General features: G+C 36.4%; 1 protein-coding gene across 3 annotated transcripts; it reads left to right on the top strand.

The window, feature by feature from the left end:
- The first annotated feature begins 1,451 nt into the window (after positions 1–1,451).
- sfxn5a (sideroflexin 5a) lies at positions 1,452–17,348 on the top strand. Of its 3 annotated transcripts, none has more exons than XM_079634533.1 (14): positions 1,452–1,777; positions 4,352–4,420; positions 4,502–4,579; positions 4,967–4,993; positions 5,245–5,299; positions 5,863–5,888; positions 5,973–6,026; positions 6,106–6,162; positions 7,576–7,641; positions 8,505–8,595; positions 11,304–11,419; positions 11,486–11,571; positions 14,540–14,657; positions 15,494–16,135. In XM_079634533.1, exons 1-14 carry the CDS (start codon positions 1,721–1,723, stop codon positions 15,569–15,571), a joined length of 978 nt encoding a protein of 325 aa, XP_079490659.1. In that variant the 5' UTR covers positions 1,452–1,720; the 3' UTR covers positions 15,572–16,135. The 3 variants fall into 3 exon arrangements, with proteins under 3 accessions (XP_079490659.1, XP_079490660.1, XP_079490661.1); XM_079634534.1 differs by lacking the exon at positions 15,494–16,135 and adding an exon at positions 16,887–17,348 and having other exon boundaries at positions 1,454–1,777; XM_079634535.1 differs by lacking the exons at positions 11,304–11,419; positions 11,486–11,571 and having other exon boundaries at positions 1,454–1,777; positions 8,505–8,605; positions 14,588–14,657; positions 15,494–16,123.
- The last annotated feature ends 662 nt before the right edge of the window (positions 17,349–18,010 follow it).

Below are 18,010 nucleotides of genomic sequence, written 5' to 3' on the forward strand. Positions count from 1 at the left end.
TTTATTTTGGGGTGGTAATAAGGTTTGTACAATCATTTTTTCTTTTGCTCTTTTTTTAAAATGCTGTTTATGTACATCTTGATTACTAAGCCTAGGATTCCCTTTCTAAAGGTCAGTAGTAACAGAAAGCAATAGATGTGAAGGCCAGGCTTTTGCAGAATTTAAGAGATTCATACTTTTCTAGGTCTAAACAGATGGAATGTAATATGAAATATTTGCTTAGGTTGCCACTGTGTCGAACAACAGTTTATATAATAAATATTCACAAAACACACACAGCCTGCAGCCTATAAGAAAGTGTTCAAGTGCCCTTGGCTGAATGATATCATGAGATGTGTGTGTAGAAGAAGATTTGTATGCTTTTAATGGTGAAGTTGATAATCAAAGCTACATTTTATGTAGTACAAACTCTGGAACTTGCAAATAAAAAAAAGTGTGTTTACTAGACTACATTTCATTTTATTTTTAGAGGTGTGGAATGTCCTTTTTCTTTAAAGGTAATTTAAAACCTAGATATTTTTTAAAGAATTACAAAGGGTTCATTTTAAAGTTGTAAGAATGCATTGGAAAGAATTTTGATGCCCAAATCCTCATTCTTAAAAAGTATAGGCTCAATTCTTCCTCCTTGGTTGTAAATTTCAGTGGATGAGAATGGCATAAATTAACCTCACATATTAAGTAGCGTATAAGCACCGAACATGATGGGAATGTTCAGATGAACAATGTTTTAGGTGCAAAATATTTGAAGTGCTTCCTTGAGGTGCTGTTTGGTTGGATGTTTAGGGTGTAGTTACATGAGTGTCCACTGGAGGTTGTGATCTATTTTTTTAATTCAATGCCTCATCTGAGAGATGTTCAATTGACTTTTGGTGTACTCTTATGCATCTCAAGGTCTCTGTTGATGAAATAAACTTTTCACTTTGGGATGCATCTCTGACTGTCCTTATTTGACAAAAAGACAAAGCACATATGTCTTTGTATGCAGTGATATTGAAAATTAAACCAGTATTTAAACACTACAACACTTTTTTAACTACACTACTGTAGTTATATATTCTCCTAAATTATATTTGCCTCAGTGATTAGATGATATATTTATCTTTCAAGCAATCATTAGTGAAACAAATATGCTAAAAAGACTCCCCAAGAACATTTGTGATCAAGTGTTTTGATGTGCTCACACTGAATAAGTTAATTTTTTTAGAGAGTAGGCTAGGCTTTTACTAGGAGAGCATAATTTTTAGCACAATTAATATTACACAGCTTGTAGACAAGCAATTTGGGGAATGACTATCTTGGATAAACAAATTATTTAGCTATATATGCCACCCTCTGCAATAACAAGGTCATTATGACTAAACTGAACCACATGATGTAGGTAGTTAAGGCGATTGAAATTTTTATTATCAATTAATTAACTAATTTATTAATAAAAGAAAAGCAATGTTTTACTGACGTTTATTTAAAACTACTCTTCAAACGTCATCCATCTATGGAAGCTTGTTTCTGCCACTGTAAAAAAAACAAAAACATCTCGGAATTCTGACTTGTTCCCCCCCCCTTCTCATATTCATCATCACACCTGCGAGGTGATTATCCTTTGACCTATTAGAAAACTACATTACCCAAAATGCATCGATGCGGATGACTCGCCCACTCTGAGGGAAGTCTACTAGTTTCAGAGCTCAGTAAAACAGCTTTATTGAAAGCAAAACCTGCCATGCCTGAATCGACTGTGTGCCCTCCGTTTAGACTCGGCGAGTCTCGGTTTGATCAGGTAAATAACAACCGGACCCATTCCGTACGAATGTGAGATCTCCGTGTTTTTGTATCTGGTGGATTTCTTCAGGCTCACTGCAGAGGGATTTGGAGACTGAATGTTTCAAGTGAATTGTTTTAGAGGAATCGCATTTTGCTGCTCGAATGAGCTGCTGTTTACTCCACTCGCTAAAACTAAACTAAACCAAATCAAAACCAAACAAACAGTGTGAGTGCACTGACAGCAGTGTTTGCTTGTTCCGCCTCCCTCACTCACACTCTGGTTCAGTCGCATTAACAGTGACCTCTGTTGGTGACATAACTAGCCTACTTTGTAAAATGTGATAAATATTGATGTTGTTGCCTTGCCTAGGCTAGAATAATAAGTCAAACATATTTTTAGATTATTGGAAGAAATACAATAGTATAGCCTCAAACAATGGGTCAGCCCTAAATGCCATATATATTTTGTAACTTTTTATGATAAATGACGTAGATGCACTTCTTGCACATAGACAGGTCTTGTACCAATAATGTTGCTATGGTTACTTCATAAGGCGACAAGGCGTACCCGATTTAAGTGACAGGTTGCATAAACTGCTTAGACTAGTCTTACAAGTTAGTCATAATTTCATAACGTTTTACAATCGGTTACGTAAAAAGATTTTAATCTAGTTTAAATCTGGAAAGTATGACTGATTACAGCGTGGTTAACTGCTCGGCACGAAACAGAAGTTGCGGTTGTCTTTTCTTCGATACTCTGGTTCCAAAAGCGGGTTTTCGCAGCGCCATTGAAGAATAATTTTTAAGTGAACTATCAATGAAAAGACAAAAGAAACAAATGTTTATCTAAAGTCATTTTAGTATGGTTGAATTAGAGCGTCGAAGGTCAGAGGCAAATACATTGGTTAATAAAGTGAATTTAAATACATAAAGTACACAAATTGAGTTAATTAACATTTAATTATTGCAGGTTTGTGTAATATTCTGAGTTTGCATTTTACAGTTTTTTATTCATTTTGAGGAATACTGAATCTGTTTTTGTGCAAGCGAGGTGAGTAAATGCATGCTCACATTTGAAAACAGTAATCTGATTATAACTTGCGTTACTATATATATATAACGTTAGCCTAACACACACACACACACACACACTGTTGGGGTTAACACATTATAAGTAACATGAGTTACATAATCAGAGTACTTTTTTCACAATTACTTTTTTTTTGTAAATAATAAATAAATTATATATATATATTACTTGTATGTAAAAACTACATATTTAGAGACCCTTTGCAAACTTTTTTTCTTGACAGTCTTTGGTTATAGGTTTTACTTAAGGTCAGGCCCCAGACCCTTATAATTCACACCCCGGCCTCAATTAATTATTTTCAAGCTTCGGCATCAAATTTGAAGAGATAAAGCATCGTCAACTGTTTTGTGCCAAAGCAAGTTCATTAGCAACACTACTCTATTAAAACATGTGGAAACTGGAACATTCACTGTGACAAAAAAACAATTTAAGCCATTTTATATGCATTAGTGACTCAATAACTTTAACCTCAGAGGAAGAGGAATTGAGAGGTAATTTATTTATTCATTGATTTATTTATTTAATACAGATGATTCACATCTGCTGTTATTGCTCTGGTTCCGTCCTTCATATGTGTAAAGGGCCGCCTGTTAGACGTGATAAACAGAGAATATGTTGCGTGCGTCTTTGAAATCTTGGAATCTTTCTCTCCAACACACATTTGAACATTTTAATTGCATTGGAAGAAGTTTTTTTAGGTCTACAGATCAGCCAGCAGCAGTTGGTGTGCACGCATAATGAGGCGGACACACCTGGCGTGCGAAAACAACTGGTTCGGCCCTGGTGTCATAGTCTGCATCAGCAGCTGACTCCCGCATCTGGAGAAAGTTTCTGGGACCTCAGAAATAATTTGTTGAATAATTTAAAGAAATTGTGAACATATGATTATTAATAATCATGCTTATTATTCACGGGAGAACTGTTCTTGTTCCACACAAACCTGCCCCTCAAGATGAGTTGCCTGTAACTTAGTATTTTTAGAATTCATTGGATTCATTGGGGGAAATCAGTTTATTGCACACAATAAATCAATCAATCTAAAAAGTTACAAGCAGAAAATTAGCTCCACTACACTATACACAGTAAAAAGGAAGACATATAAAATACAAAATTGTTTCCTATGTTGTTGTCCCACTTAATCTGCATTTCTAAACTAAAAACAATGGACCATGCACTGCACTAGATGTTAATTAATCTATAAGCATTTCATTCCAACTGATTTTATGGGAAAACTGAGAAATTCCAATTGTAATTTCGTATAAATTTGTTCCATACTATTCGTATGAAAACCTATGATTTTTAGGAAAAAAGTAAGCATGAAGGTCCACCCTTAAACCTAACCTTTAGTGGAGCATAAGCGTATGAATGTATGCAAAATGGGCACCAGTTCACCAAAATGTTCAGTAGTTATGAATTGCCATGAGAGTTTGTTTTGTAACTCCCAACACATTAATAGTGCATTTTATCGGTTTATTTCTTAATGTTTCCTTGTTACTTCAGGGTTCATTTTCTGGCAGATTAAGACACTTCTTGAATGTGATCGACCCTCGAACGCTCTTTGTTTCCGAGGTAAGCGAGAGTCTCCTGAAATGTAAGCCTCAATTGACTTTGATAGTTTATCTGTGAATGCTTTCTTCTCTTTTATTTTAGAAACATTTAAATGAATGTATGAAACTTCTGGATCAGTTCAAAAATGGAACTCTGCCTCCAGGTGTGACTAATGTACAGGTAAGTTTGGGGCCCATTAAAAGTTCATTTTTGGTACCATAATGATTCCAAAATGGGGGGTTTTCACGGTGATCCCACAGAAGAACCATTTTTGGTTCCCCAAAGATCCTTTTAGCAAACGGATTTGAAAAGAACCATGTTTTTCTTACGTGAAGAACATTTTAGTAATCTAAAGCACCCTTTTCCACTATGAAGAATGACAAGGTTCCAAGGATTTAAAAGGATCTTCATAGAACCATAGATGCCAATTAAAGAGTGTGTACAGCTAGTGAGAATGTGAGCAGAATAGAAGACATCAACCAATCACATTTTCAGAATTTCACAATTCAGTTCACTTGTGTTGTGTAAAGAATGTTTCATCAATGTTTCTCTCTGTTTTTCGCATAGCTTTGGGAAGCACAGAAGATTAAACAGGTGAGTGTGAACAGCGTTGAAAGCCTTTTTACAGGTTCCTATAATGAAAGAACCTGCTCAAATCACTCAACATCTTCGTGCGCAGTGTGACACACACTCGCAAGCTGTGGTTCTGAATATTGGTGTAATGAGAGGAGAATTGCGGAGAACCTCAGCATGGTAATTCTCCCATTGGCAGATCTCACCTCTTATTCTCTCTCGTTTTCTCCTCTTCATCCTGTCTGCTGTCTGTGGATTCATTATGTCCTCAGGCCATCATCCATCCAGACACAGGAGAGAAGATCCCCATGCCCTTTCGCATGTCAGGTAAGGGTGCGAGTGTGTTTTCCGTGTGCGTGTGTGTGTGTGTCAGGGGTGGTAGGCAGTGTTCTGCTTGTTACCGGCTCTGGAGACTAGAGCTTGGTGGCAGGGGGTCTCTCTGGACCGATCTGTTGGCAAAGGTCACACTCAGCTGGGCTCTGATTAAACCCTCTCCCTCCTGCTGTCTGGAAGTGTTGTTGGGCCACTCAGAAATAGGAGTATTTTAGTCTTCTGTTAACACTACTATTTAAAGAGAGAACAGATAGGGAGAGACCTGCCTGACAATTATGATGGCCACCTCTGAACAATGCTATCTTTTATGAGTAATGAGGATTTTGTTAATCTGTTAAAGGTCAGTAATAAAGTCATAATGTCATATGAGAGACTATAATTCTGATTATTAAACCAAACATGACTTGAAATGTACTTCTGTGGCCTGATCCAGCATATTCAAATGTCAAAATTACATTCTTAGTGTTATTACATTATTGAATCAAGAAGTTTGTTTCTCCTGAAATCATCTCCTTCCTATTCTTTGTGTTGGCACATGTTTTTCCTTTTTCTTTCAGGTTTTGTGCCCTTTGGTACTCCAGTGGTAGGTCAATGTGGAAAAAAAAAATCTTGGTCACCAAATGTTAACATTAAATCAATGTCAAATCACTCACTCCTTGATTTATAGGTTGTGGGACTTCTTTTACCCAATCAGACATTTGCTTCCACCATCTTCTGGCAGGTATGGTTTTCTGGTCTTTTTGTTTGACTTTACTCTCAAGCTCGCTTTACTATGAACTCATTCTCACTGTTTCTCACAGTGGCTGAACCAGAGTCACAACGCCTGTGTCAACTACTGCAACCGTAACGCAACTAAGGTATAGTGTAACTAATATCATTTTGACCAGTACATATGATGACATGGCATATTTTATGTTCGCATGCAAACTAAAGTTATTAAAAAGCAATGAAACGAGTGCTGCAGAGATATTTGTGCAGGGCAACCCATAAGTTAGCATCACCCTGGTTTCCCTCGACAAAACAATACAGGATTTTTACAATGTTTTTTAGATTATTGCAGAAAATAAGCTCTGTGACCAACACAAGTTTATGATTCTTACGCATTTTGTTCATCATCATATTCTTCATATATGAACACAACTTTTTGAGGCCTAAATACAAGTAAAAAGCTAAATCTAGGCTATAAAAGAGCTGTACCACTGTCACATGACTTCAACGTCACCACCATTAAGCTTCTGAAGACTCTTTCAGTCTTAATTAAAAAAAAAAAAAACATTTTCCCTTAAAGTTTGAGGTAATAGTTTGCAAGAGTGTGGTTATAAACACACTGAGACTGTGAAAGCGGACTAGTGAGTACTAGATGAGTTTACTTGTTCGACTTGTCCTCAGCAACCCATTTAACCACTTTTTAGCAACACGGTATAAAAATTATTTCAAATTAAAAATTTAATTATAAGTATTATGAATGTATTTTATGTCATGGACATACTGAGATTAACCACAGACCTTATTTCAGATATTTAACCAAAAGCCCATTAAACAAAAACATTGACTTTAGAACTGGAAGTACTTGCATGCTAATTATACTATGTTGTATCCTCTTATGAATAATCGTAAAAACTGTTTTAATGCATTATAATACTTGTGGTTATAACTTTTAGGAGTAAGATAATATAAAACACAATGAACACCATGTTATATCCACTTAAATTATAATGGATTATAATTCCCATAGTTATAATGTATTGTAAGTCTCACATCTTGGCATTGCAAGTTATAGCCCATATGTAATTAAAAGGTATTATAGCTGTTGTTACAATTCATGACACAATACAACATGTATGTTTTTTTGTAATACTTACTTTACAATAAGGTTTCATTTGTTAATGTTAAGTTACATTAGTTAACATGAACTAATGATGAACAAAACTTTTAGCAATTAATACATTTGAATTTGTTAACATCAGTTAACGAACTGTGAACCGTGATCAACAATTGTATTTTTATTAACTAACATTAACAAAAGGTAACAAATGCTGTAAAATTGCTCTGGTTAGTTAAAATTAACTAATGCATTTACTTTAACAAATTAGACCTTATTGGAAAGTTATACTTTTTTTTTCTTTTTTTTTGTAAGGCATTATTTATGCATCATAATGCCGTAAGAGTACACTTATAATGCACTATAAATACAGGCTTCATGGAAAGTGTTACCAAAAATGCCATATTAATAAAATTTTTAATTAATTTGTTTTTTTGTTTGTTTTCAGCCCACACCAATGTCTAAATTTTTCCAGGGTTATCTTGGTGCAGTCAGCAGTGCAGTTACTATTGCAGTGAGTTCACATGTCTGCTACACAGAATTGTATTACGTAATTTGACGTGTTTCTCTTTTAATCCTTACATTTTGAATTGCCATTTCACGCAATCAGAGAATAATATTATCTATATTAATGTGAATTTAATTTTAACAAGCAAACTGATGTAGTCTAATAGCATCACATAGGCACACGGAGCCCTATGCTGCATTTCACTTTGCTGAATTGCATATCCTTCTAGTCACGCCCATGTGTCCTATAGAGCCAATTAGCTGCCCTGCTGGGTGGCAGTTTGATGCCCAGGGGCATGACAAGCAGAACCATGGTGACGACAACTACAAATGGCCCCATGCCTATGAGAAATGCGGGAGGGGGGCACTAATTAAAACTACAATCCCTCTGAACACCCCTGCTGAGAAGGGAAGGGATGTGAATGGGTTATGTTCTCAGATGTTTGTTAGACAGGCTCTCAGAGATGACCAGAGACTCACAAGGCGAGACCAGAAACAACTTAGCATAGCCTGTCACGACCCGTCATAAAGCCCACTGGGAGTTTTTTAAGGTCACTATGAAAACAAATGTGTACTCATAATTTGTCACCATAACGTCTTTGACTTCACGTGTAATATTTGCCATATTATATTAATGTAAGATTTCATTGTTTCACTAGGCACATGTTTCTGTTTTTCCTTTTTCACACTCTCACTTTTGATCAGTTTATATGCTTCTGCAAAATAAAAGGATTTTTTAAAATTATTATAATAAAATAGCCTAGATCTTACTGACCCAAAACTTATATCAAAATTATGTATATATATATACATATAAGAAAAAACTATTTTTGTTTTAAATACTAAAATGAAATGTAATTATGTGCACAGGTGGGGCTGAATATTCTTATTAAGAAAGCTGAGCATTTCAGTCCGGCTACAAGAATCCTGGTCCAGAGGTTCATCCCGTTCCCTGCCGTTGGTATGTGCATGTGTGCGAGAGTGTATTTATGAACGTGTTCGCGATTAATGTGAGCTTGATTTCCCGCACCACTTACTCTGCCCTTATGTGTTTATGACAGAAATCAAGCGACGGCTTCCTGTCATGTGGTCTTGCTAAACTGCTGATTAGTAAAACATAAAATGATTGATTCAGTAATGTACGATATTAATTAATGCATGCCGTTTTCTATCAGCTCTTTTGCTGTCTGAAAGCTCACGTCTTTGCATTTGTAATGACACTCAATTTCTAAATTAGGTTCAGACTTTCATTAAACCTCGAGCGTTTGTTTATTGTTGTTTGTTCTCATGTTGTGTTTTGACTGATCCCGTTGTCAGAGGGGGACGCTGCTGAAATGTTATCTCAGTGTTCCATTAGCGTGCTGAGGCTCAAACAGGTCCAGAGGGGCTGAGGGAGACTGTCCCACAATGCCTTGGGGATCCTTGGCTGTAATTAAATTGTTTTCGTCCCCCACCCCACCCCTTTAATTAAATCAGCAGGTTCCCCCCTCACCTCTCTGGACTGGAGTAACGGGACCTTGTTAGCTCTCGGCTGCCGCTCTCTAATTGGTTAATTAGGCCTAAAGTGCTCTCTGTGTTAGCACTGGGCTCCCTGTCTCCAGGCCGCCATGTTGTTGTTGTTGTTTTTCAGTGTTTAGTTATAAAAGGCAATTAAACACAGCTAATGAAACGCAGTGGAAACAATTTTGCCTTGGATTTTATTTTGCGTTCACAATTGTATACATTTGATGTAAAACAGCATTCGTTTATCATTTTTATTAACCTCAAAATGACACACTTGGAATCAGCGCCTATATATAAGACAGTTTATAATGATTTTTGCCATCCATATGGTGACCTAAAGCAGGACGTCCTTCTTTGTAAAATTTTGCATGCATATGTTTTTAATTGTTATCAATTTTGATGTGTGTGTGTGTGTGTGCGTGTGCGCGTGTGTGCGCGCGCGTGTGTGTGTGTGGTTAATTGGCCTGGGTCTGAACCCCTCAGAGGTGAATAGCTATTTACTCAGCCAATTAACTCAGCCCCACAACACTGCAGCACTGAACACTGATAACTCACAACACAAGGTCTGTAAATTAAAAATGCTTCAGGCTCCCTTTATTTCTCTGTTCACACACACACACCCACACCAATCTCACCACATGCCACAGATGATAATGCCAGAAAGTAAATCATTATTCTAATCATTTTTACGCTTGTAATTCATGTGTGCACTTTGACATGACCATGTGAAACTATTTGTTTTATATCCAGTTAACCCCTCTTAACGCAGACGTTCCAGATCAAGAATGTTTTCCAGTTTTGATTGCTTTTATTTCAATATTCACAGGCGGTGACTGTGATTATTAGTACTCTAATTTCTTCTGTTAGTTCTATAGGATGTTTTGGGGTATATAGCAGTGGGGTAAGATGTGTCACCCCCAATCTAGCAAATGTATTGCTAAGTAAAATCAGCAATATATATAAAATAGCAATCATGACAACTCTCAGAACAGTTTTAGCTTCTTATTGAATATGGCAGTGTTCATGTGTTTGGTCTTGGTGGACTAGATCAGCTACGCTGCTGCTGCAGAGCAAGTATGGATTTTCTACTGCTCATAGATACACAATCATGCTGCCGTGAGCATGTAAGATATGATGCTGCTGCATAAACATACATAAATCACGTAGCAGATCTAGGCAGATGGAGCTGGGGAGGTGGAGGGTTTCTGAGGAACCCTGAAAGGATTAGTTTACAGCAAGGAATGAACCCGACTATTTAAATGGTAGGCAAGCAATCTCATTGGCTGCAGGATCAGCAGAGGCCAATCAGCTTGTACCATGTGGTAATGATGTGAATGTTTGCAGATTGTATTTAAAGGATCTATCAGCTGTGCCCTCTAGAGTTTTATGACTGAACTAGATATGGTAACATTTTATAATAACGTTCCATTAGTTAAGGTTAGTTAATGCATTAACTAATATTCAATAACAATGAGCGATACATTCATTACTATATTTGTTAACATTAGTTCATAGTTTTTCATAAAAATACAACCAATCCAGGTTCATTAACTAATGTTAACAGAAACAACTTTTGATTTTAATAATGTATTATTAAATGTTGAGATTTAACATTATCTGAGATTAATAAATGCTTTGGGAATATTTTTCATTTATGTTAACTGATGTGTGGCAGACAGTAAATGGTAAGTTGTCTTCTGCTAAATAAGGACTTATTTCAAATGGAAATTGTTAATGTCTTCCCCAGTGATTTAACTTACCCCTCACATGACACAGCTTACCCCTAACAATTTTTTTCTATGGCCCCCCTTTATAAAGCTTTCTTCTAATTATAAGTATATATTCTGAAATATAATTAGGTATATTAGTTTTGTCTCATTTCTCCCTTCCCAGAGGATAATTTAAAAATAAAATTGCACAGCTTACCCCATTATTCTCCCCTAAGTTAAAATGCACTGCGAGATTCATCCATTGACTGCCTCTTACATTTGTGTGTGTGTGTGTTTCAAAACGTATCAGGGATAGTGACCGTACAAAGAGAGTCAAGTTCACACGATTCTCTCTCTTTAATAATAATCAGTTGTCTGTTTTGGATCCAAATAAGGAAAAGTTGGGCATCGAATGGAAGTCCCTTTGTTTTCTAACTGCAATTCTACCTTTATTTAGCAAGTGCCAACGTGTGTAATGTTTTGCTGATGAGACACACCGAGCTATCAGAGGGCATCAGTGTACTGGACGACAAAGGCAATGTGGTGGGCACCTCAAAGCTGGCTGCCAGGCATGTGAGTATGGACATTTTGCATGTGTTAAGGGAAAGGTTCTGCTCTGTTAAATGTCTTTTTGTGCAGGCTTTGATGGAGACATCCCTGACACGTGTCGTGCTGCCCATGCCTGTTCTCCTGCTGCCGCCTTTAATAATGGCCATACTGGAGAGGTCAGAGAAAATCTCGTGATATTTGATATAATTTGATATTTCAGACTTCAGTGTTATTTTTTACAGCACCATCACCTCGGGAATTCACACACCCATATGAACCATATGTCCTGGTATATTTTTATTTCACAGTTTGATGTGAACACATTTGTGTATGTGTTTAAAGGAGTAGCTTACATACAAATTAAATGCAAAATTGCACACACAAAAAACTAAAGATTTTTGGATGTCAAGCTCAAAATATGATTTATAAAAGTCCCTTAACAGTGGTACATACAATATGCTTCTGAAGCCATACAATCACTAAAATCTCCCCCTTTACCACAGCTCTATACTTTGTGCAACTTCAATATTCTTATTTGATTGGTCAGAATGACTTAATTTAAAAATTAAAATAGTCACAGGTCATATTGGCTACTGTCAGCATTCTACAAAAAGAAATTGTTGAAAGAAATTCATTAAAAGGATGAATTAAATTAATAAAAACTGACTGTAAAAACATTTATAATGTTACAAAAGATATCCATTTCAGAAAATAAGCCTATTAGAATGATTTCTGAAGGATCATGTGAAACTGAACAAGGGAATAATGATGCTGAAAATTCAGATTTGCCAACACAGGAATAAATTACATTTTAAAATACATTTAAAACAGAATTTTTTAAAATTGTAATAATATTGCACAACATTACTGTTTTTACTGGATTTTCAGTGTGATAAATACAGCCTTGGTGAGCTTAAGAGACTCCTTTCAAAAAATTTCAACTGAGCGCAAATATTTAAACAGTAGTTTATCTACTTTTATCTACATCTGGCTATCTGTGACATTGGAGCACATTAAAAATCTGTGATTTTCTTCCATTTAAACTTGCGTTTAAAGAGACGTTTTAGAATGTTTGGGGAAAAAAAGTTTTTATAACTACTCAAATTGCTATGCTGATAATATAATTCCTTTTATATCAAATCATAAAAGGCAAACGCACATTTTCACTTGCTCTGTGACTTCTCGGCCTCATTGTGTCTATGGGACCGACTCTTCAACAGAATTTGTTAGGTTTTATGACTGATAGACTATGTTGCAACCTTCTCAAATTCTTGCTGCTCTGATTCGCAGGTGTGTACGGTTATGTGTGTGTGTGTGTGTGAGTGGCAGTAAATGGTGAGTTGTCCTCTGCTATGCTGACTGTCAGCTCACCCTCACTGGCTCTCAATGGAGCAAGAACAGTGATGCAGGAGGGTCACTGCTTTAAGGGTGAGCGAGTGGCAGGGGTATCCTTGATTAATTAGAGCGCTGAGAGGAGTCTGTGTGGCGTTTCAACCTTTCACCCATTTCTCTTGCTTTGTCCGAAGGCAGCTGCTTTGCTGAACAGTCAGTGGCTTTATTGACGGCATTTTACATGAAGGCACCGCCTAATGGTGCGTTCAAGTCATGTCGGAAACATCGTGTTTACGAGTTGAGCGCACATGAATGCCAGAAAAAAGTTAAAGGAATCAATGGAATCTCTAGTTGACGGTACATTTTCATAAATTAATCAAAAACATAAAAAGCTAAATACACCTAATGAGCATTCTTAGTTCTTTTTTTTTTTTTAAGTAGAGTTAAAAAACCTTGCTATATGTTTGGTTTTGTAATTAAGAGAAGGAACGCTGCCATCTTACTCCGATGAAAGTGACTTAAAGATCGTAATTATGAACTTCCCAGGAGGACCATAGGGAAAATAGGTTCACATCAAATGATCTAGAGGAAATTTAAGTGAGCTTTAGCCATAACCACCAAGCAAATATTTAATTACTACAATGCTTATTTGTTGGTTGAAAAAAAGAAGAATATTAATGATTTAGTTTTCTACTTTCAGATGCTTTTTTATAGGGATTGACTGCCAATATATAATATAGTAATTTGTACCTTGTCAAGATTATCCAAAAATATTTGTGTAAAAAATAATTGATTTAATTGTGAATGTCATTTTTACATTTCATTTTTTTTACCTTTGCCATCTAATACCCACCCACTTAAAAATAATCTTCAAAAACACTAATAATTTAATAAGTCAAGTCACCTTTGTTTGTATTAAGCGCTATATAATACAGATTGTTTCAAAGCATCTTTACAGTGATAAACAGGAAGATAATAATCAAAGATGCAAACAAAATGTAATTCTGCTGTAAAGCAACACAATAGTGTGGATAATTTTTTTTTTTTTTAATCTTTAGCTAATCTCAAGATGAATATCCAGTTTTTATACTGTAAGTTCACTTGTAGCATATAAAATAACATTTAGTTTTAGTAGCCTATTAGTTTGCATTGTTTAAAATAAACACAAACAATTGTAAATAATTTTTACGGCCATTTTATCGATTCTTGTTCGTAACATGAAAATAAATATCGTGCATTCCTAATATCATAAGCAGCGAAAAGGATACATCACCCCGATCATTTAATCTTAGTATAGACTGGCTGTCGTGCAAACATTGAATTCCTGTGTGTATATTTGGTGTAAAGTCAGCACGACTGTTTGGCTTCGACCTCTTCACGTAAGTGTGACGGATGAGTGATTTATTTAGAGCAGTTGATGGACACGATGAAAGGTCTTTAACGTACTTTGATCCTTCTCACCGCAGCTTTTCTCTCCCTAACATACACACAAGCATGCGCACACAGAGAGTGTCTGGTGGCCAATTAAAGCTCATCATGCGTATGTGTTGATGAAGTCATCATTAAGCAGTCGCTGGCTTCATTAAAACAGGGCTACTCTGGAGGACTCCTGCAGAGCATGCTATCCCACAACCCCCCACACACACACACTGCGGCCAGGGAGGGAAGGGGGAGGTGTCGGAGGCCAATCACGCACAGCAGTTCCAAAGTGTCAGCGAAGCGAGTTCAATACCGATAATGGCGGGAATGCTCATGATTCGGTGTGTGTTCTGCCAGTAACGTGTGCATTTCTGTGTGTGTTTTGTGCATTAGGCTCCCTCCACTTCAGAAGCACCCTCGCCTTGCGCTGCCTGTTCATAGCATGGTGTGTCTCTCTGCATTCGGCCTGGCGCTGCCTGTTGCCATCAGCCTGTTCCCCCAAAACAGTCAGGTGAGCACTCGCACACGCCTCCCTCCCTCCATCCATCCATCCGCTCTCGCTCTCCCTCTCACTTTCTCTCCGTCCCCTCTCTTTGTCTGCCATGAAGACGGTTATGGTTTAAAATGGTGTTTATTAAGCTGTTCATCCATATGGTTACTGAACTGCAGACATATGTGCTGCCAACTACTTCTATTCCTCTCCCACCCCTCCCCTCCTCCTCTCCTCTCACTCTCTCGCTCCCTCTTTACACTTTTCCGAGGGTTCCAGACGAACGCTCCCAAAAAACTCCACTCCTGTCCCCCACCTTTTCACACCCCACAGGATGTCTGTTTCAGATTCTGCCTCACACACTCACACACTCATTGCCATCTGTTTCTGAGCAAAATATTGCAAGTTTTGGCCCTGGTTTGGATATTTACCAGTGCTCGCTGCTTCGTTTTAGCTTTTTATGATGGCAGAAGTGTCAGTTTTGACTGTGAAAAACGCTCGAGGCTGGAAAGACATGGCACACTTTTAATTCTCATTTGATGAAACATTTTAAACATCTTAATGACTTAACGATTGCTGTGAATGGTTGTCTCACTGTAGCCAAAAGATCTGAATCTTAATGTCAGTACAAAAATAAAAACACTCCGTAATCAAAACAGCAGATTCATATATGAGGCGATTTTATTTTACAACCTTATCCTGCCGCTTTTTGATATACGTGTTGTTTTTCTGTTCCTGCTGAAGCTGAGTTAAATTACTATAATTGAGATATAAATTAGCATTTTAATAAAGTATTAAGGGAGCTGTAAACGCTGACCTGAAGAGTGTTTTGACTGCACCTGCTCTCTGTCTCTCAGATCCACGTGTCAGAGCTAGAGCCAGAGATCTCGGCTGCAACAGAGTGCAAGATCCTGACCTACAACAAGGGTCTTTAACCAGAAAATGCTTGACACCTAGCAACTAATGTCTTTGTCCTTCACTGTAAAACTCTAATGCGAACAGTAAAAATGCTCATTTTGATTGCGTCTCACTGGATTGTTCCTGCTGTGTGTGAATCCTCTCCCAGCCACACACACAGAGACAGATCACACCAGTGCTAATCATCCTCTTGCCTTGTACTTGAACATGGCAGTGGCAAATGTTTGAATTTCCCTCTGAGCTACTTACAATTTTACATAATTACTCTCACACAAACAGTCCTATACCAACTGCCTGTAACTATAATGTTTGCAAAGTAATTGTCTTAAAACAATAAATAACCAGTTTTGATATTTTAAACTGTATTGTAATTAGGGAAAAAATTGTTGTTTACACATAATTCAGCTGCCTTTGTGTTATTTTCTTATAATTCCTTTACAAACTACAAATCATTCTCAGAATGAATTGGAATGTAAACTGAAATAAAAAAAATTATGCATTCACATATGAAAAAGATATATAGTATGTTATGATCTATATTACTTAATAAAGCTAATTTGTTAAATTTTTGTCATTATCATATAGATTTTTTCTCTTTTTACTACTGCAACTACTGTAGTCTGAAGAATGCGTGTGTGTGTATGTGTATAATGTGTATATATATATATATATATATATTCCTGTCAAATCGATTCATAAGGGAATAATCGTGTTGAACATAACATTTTGTATATGTGTGTGTAGCCTATATATATATTATATATAGACACACACACACACACACATATATATATATATATACAAGTGTGTGTATATTCACATTAATACACACACACACACACACACACACACATATATATATACAGACTTTTAATGTTAGATGCGATTAATCACAATTAACCGATTTGACAGCACTATATATATAAATATATATAACAGAATGGCAGAATATGCACTATTGCTGCAGAAAGATTATTTTTAAACTGTTTAATACAAGTTAGTACTAACATACTTTATAAGACTCTGTGGATTTTATCTAGAATTGTTTTCAATGCATTAAGTACAAGCACTCAAAGGTACGATAAAATCACATGCTTTTGCCTTTTGGCTTTGTTCGAGAAAATACATAGAAATCCTTTAAAACATTATTATTATCATGGTTAATGAATGGAAACAATGCACACAAGTCTACAATTCCTGTTTTACTTTCTTCCTCTTCCATCCATTCGTTCTATTGTTTTTAGATGATTATATCTTCTTTTATTTGGATGTGTTTGAGTTCCTTTGACAGGGCTGTAAAATGATTCCTGTAAACTTCTATTTTATCGTTAGATCCATCGCTAGAGCGAGGGAGTGGACCTGTGTGTTTTTCTACCTGGTTGTCACGGGAACAGATCACAGTGGGCAGTAGTGAGGAGAGACATGACATGAAGCCGCATGTAGAATCATTAACCGTGCTAGACTGCCATACACAGAAACAGTTGCACAACATGCACACGGCCGGATTAATGAGGGTAACATTGCTGCTTATTCTTTCCTTTTTCTTAGCTTTTGCTTTAATTCCAAAATCAAGATAAAAATGGTTTTATGGGGTTTTGCCTAATTAAAATTAAATTTCCTGTGTGCACAACAGTGCCCTGTAAACAAAGTTTCTTTGTTCCAGTGTTGGTGTAGTTACTTGTAGTACATGCACCCACTGTGTATTGTCACACTTGCACTTGTGATATATATTTAGTAATTTGTCATAAGATAAGTTTTCTACTGCATCCTTTCAATTTGCAACAAAGATTTTTTAAAATAATAGTTTGTTAACCCAGAAGACTGAGTTATTGCAGCGAGCAGCCAAGCATGTTCCACTAGAGTGGCACCCTACATCGACAAGCTTTTGTTTCAAACCATAGGTTCTCTATTACACCACTGTGCTTAAAGCAGTTCACACTGTAAAAATAAAAAAAAAGATCTGTGAAATTTACCTAAAAATATGAATAGTCATAAAAAAACCTGTATCTGTGGTTGCCAGAATTTTACTGTAAAAAAAAATATGGTTGCAACAATTTAAGTTTTATAGATTGAACTTAAAGGGGCTATATGTAAGAATTTTCATCTAATGACTCAGGGCGTTTTTGCCGGGAAAATCAAAAGGATGTGACGTTTACGTCTGTTCAATGACACATTAAATTAATACTTATAAAATGTACAGGATAATTCCAAAAAGAGCCAGTCTGTACTGTAATGTCAGTGTTTAATGGGATTAATTCAAAGTCTCAAATTTTTAATCAAACTATCGTAACAGTGTAATTTTAATTGCATCATCTGTCGACATTATGCCGGTGAATGGCAGAGCTTGTGCAAAAATTATCCACATGGCTATGATCAGATGCTTTCTTAAATACAAAGTTCTGTCATGAAACTAGATGGCGCAGGCTGATATAGGACCTTAACTACTTGCAAGCACA

This window comes from Phoxinus phoxinus (genome assembly GCF_949152265.1).
Source record: "Phoxinus phoxinus genome assembly, chromosome: 14".
NCBI classification, from domain to species: domain Eukaryota; kingdom Metazoa; phylum Chordata; class Actinopteri; order Cypriniformes; family Leuciscidae; genus Phoxinus; species Phoxinus phoxinus.